At 40.2% G+C, this 2,060-nt stretch overlaps 1 protein-coding gene across 1 annotated transcript in view; it reads right to left on the reverse strand.

Moving 5' to 3' along the window:
- EML3 (EMAP like 3) overlaps window positions 1–1,739 on the reverse strand; it is a gene marked incomplete in the record, with an annotated part of 1,888,117 nt that extends 1,886,378 nt beyond the window's left edge. The window contains 1 exon segment of the mRNA XM_044075756.1: window positions 1,244–1,739. Within this exon segment, the coding sequence (XP_043931691.1) occupies window positions 1,244–1,268 (25 nt within the window).
- Between the last annotated feature and the right edge of the window lie 321 nt (window positions 1,740–2,060).

Consider the following 2,060-nt stretch of genomic DNA (forward strand, 5'->3'; position numbering starts at 1 on the left):
GGGAAGAATAATTTATTTATAATCTAGAAAACATTTCTGAGCACAGCTGCTCTTTCTTTTATAAAGATTCGGTCCTTCTGGGCAAGACTATGTATAAGTAATGCAACGATGCGACAGTTCGACTACTCTTTAGGGTATATGGGAGTAAAAACTTAATAAACTGGTGACAATTTTGTGTGATATATTTTGAGTACAGAGCAGTGAGGTAAAACCAAGTATATAGTGCTGTTATTGTAAAGACAACGGCAAAAGCACTAAATCATTCCATTCAGCTTAAATTGTGTTCATTTGGAAAGTTAGAGCACATCTTTACAGTACTACCTACAACAGCCAGTCACTTATATTTAAAGTATTTATAAATGTAAATCACTGTACAGCAGGTGGAGGGAGAGGGCATTGACTTTTACTTCTGTATCACTGTAACAAAAATGATAAAAGTCAAAAGCTGGTATTTTCCAAAATGTTGCACTTCTTACAAAGAGGGATGTGACTCAACTACAAACCGCTTTACATACGTTTTGTTTGCAAGACACAGTTAGGAAGCAATGCACAGCGAATCACTCTGCTAAAAAAAAGCATTCTATGCTGAAAATTCAATTTCAAACAAGGCGAATGCTACTGCCAGTAGAGGATGAGCATGACAGCTGCAATTACGGTAATGAACAACGGGGGTCTGGGGCTACTTCTAAGTACATAAATGCGCTGACAGTCAGTATCTTGGAATAAATAAATACAGAATGTCAAATTATTTGAAATACACAACTTAATCAACATGTTAACTCTGTATTAGAAGTAAACTCCGTGACAGAATCTCGCTGTAAGGGCATTATAGAGTTTTTGCTAAAGGCAGGGAAGGGGGACTTCGCCCTTCTGCGGCCCCTCAGTCCCTACTCATGTAAACTAACTCCAAATCGACGCTGTACTTCAGAGTTTGGGGGGGGGGGGGGGGGTACGAGTCGAGATAGGCTGTGGAGTTACCATAATGAAGCTTAGTGTAACGCACACCGGGTCCTATGGACGTTACAATTACCACAAATAAATCAGAACCACAATCAGTGAGCAGACAACTTTGCACATAATGATCGCTGTCACAACAACATGCAGAGATGGCCGTTTTCAGAACAACTCTTTTAAAAGAGTGTGCATGCAAGCACATAACTACCCGCCCACACAAACATGCAGATACCTCGCCACCTGAGCTTTTACAACAAACGTTGAGCTCTGTTTCTGAACTAGTACTTACCCAGGCTATTCCCTAATCCATCCATTTCGTGAGATCGAACGGGCAACACCAAGTCTACGTTTGCTGTAGCTTTTCAGTCCTCTCGTAACTCGACTTACCAAAGCTAAGAAATTTTTACTTTGCAGTAACTTCACGAAACTGGTAGCACAAATAAGAACCCATGCGGTAGGCAGGCACAAATGACTTCGGAACCAGGAAGCTGAGGATGGACTACGCGACTGTCATATGTGTAATTTCTGTTGTTTTGCATTTATTGTCCCTCCAAAATTTAATTTTCGAGTGTCGCAAAAGAGGTTTCTTCTCTCTTGCACTCACATCGTAGCAGTCACTTTTGTGGGTGAGATTGCATGTATACATTTAGCATGCAAAATGACATGCTGTGAAAAAGACATCTAAACATAAAACTTTCAGCTTTCAGGAAGCGTCTGGGCATGTCATTTCCCTTGATTTCACACACATTACTTTTACAGTATTAGCTCACCAAAAAGAGTTATCGGCTCGGAGAAGGCAACCCCCCCTCCTTGTGGAACATGAGTGAATCTGGTCGTGCTGCTTTCTTGTCTTTTCACTTATTAGGTAGTTTAGCTGCGAGGTGTAGCGGGATTTAATTTACCGCTGTCATCAGTGTTTTCTTAGTTAACTGAAAGTTGCAAGTGAGTGAGTGGCTGTGCATACAAAGTCATGCAGCCAATGAAGCTCAGTAACTGAAAACTTTCACTCTTGCATTATTTTTCCACTTTGAATGCTAATAACATTTTTCTTCGTTAGTAAAATAAACGTGTATTTGCATATGGCTTCAGTGATATGACATTTTCTA

The sequence above is a fragment of the Protopterus annectens genome, chromosome 6.part1 (assembly GCF_019279795.1).
Source record: "Protopterus annectens isolate FY-2018-M chromosome 6.part1, PAN1.0, whole genome shotgun sequence".
NCBI classification, from domain to species: Eukaryota; Metazoa; Chordata; order Ceratodontiformes; family Protopteridae; genus Protopterus; species Protopterus annectens.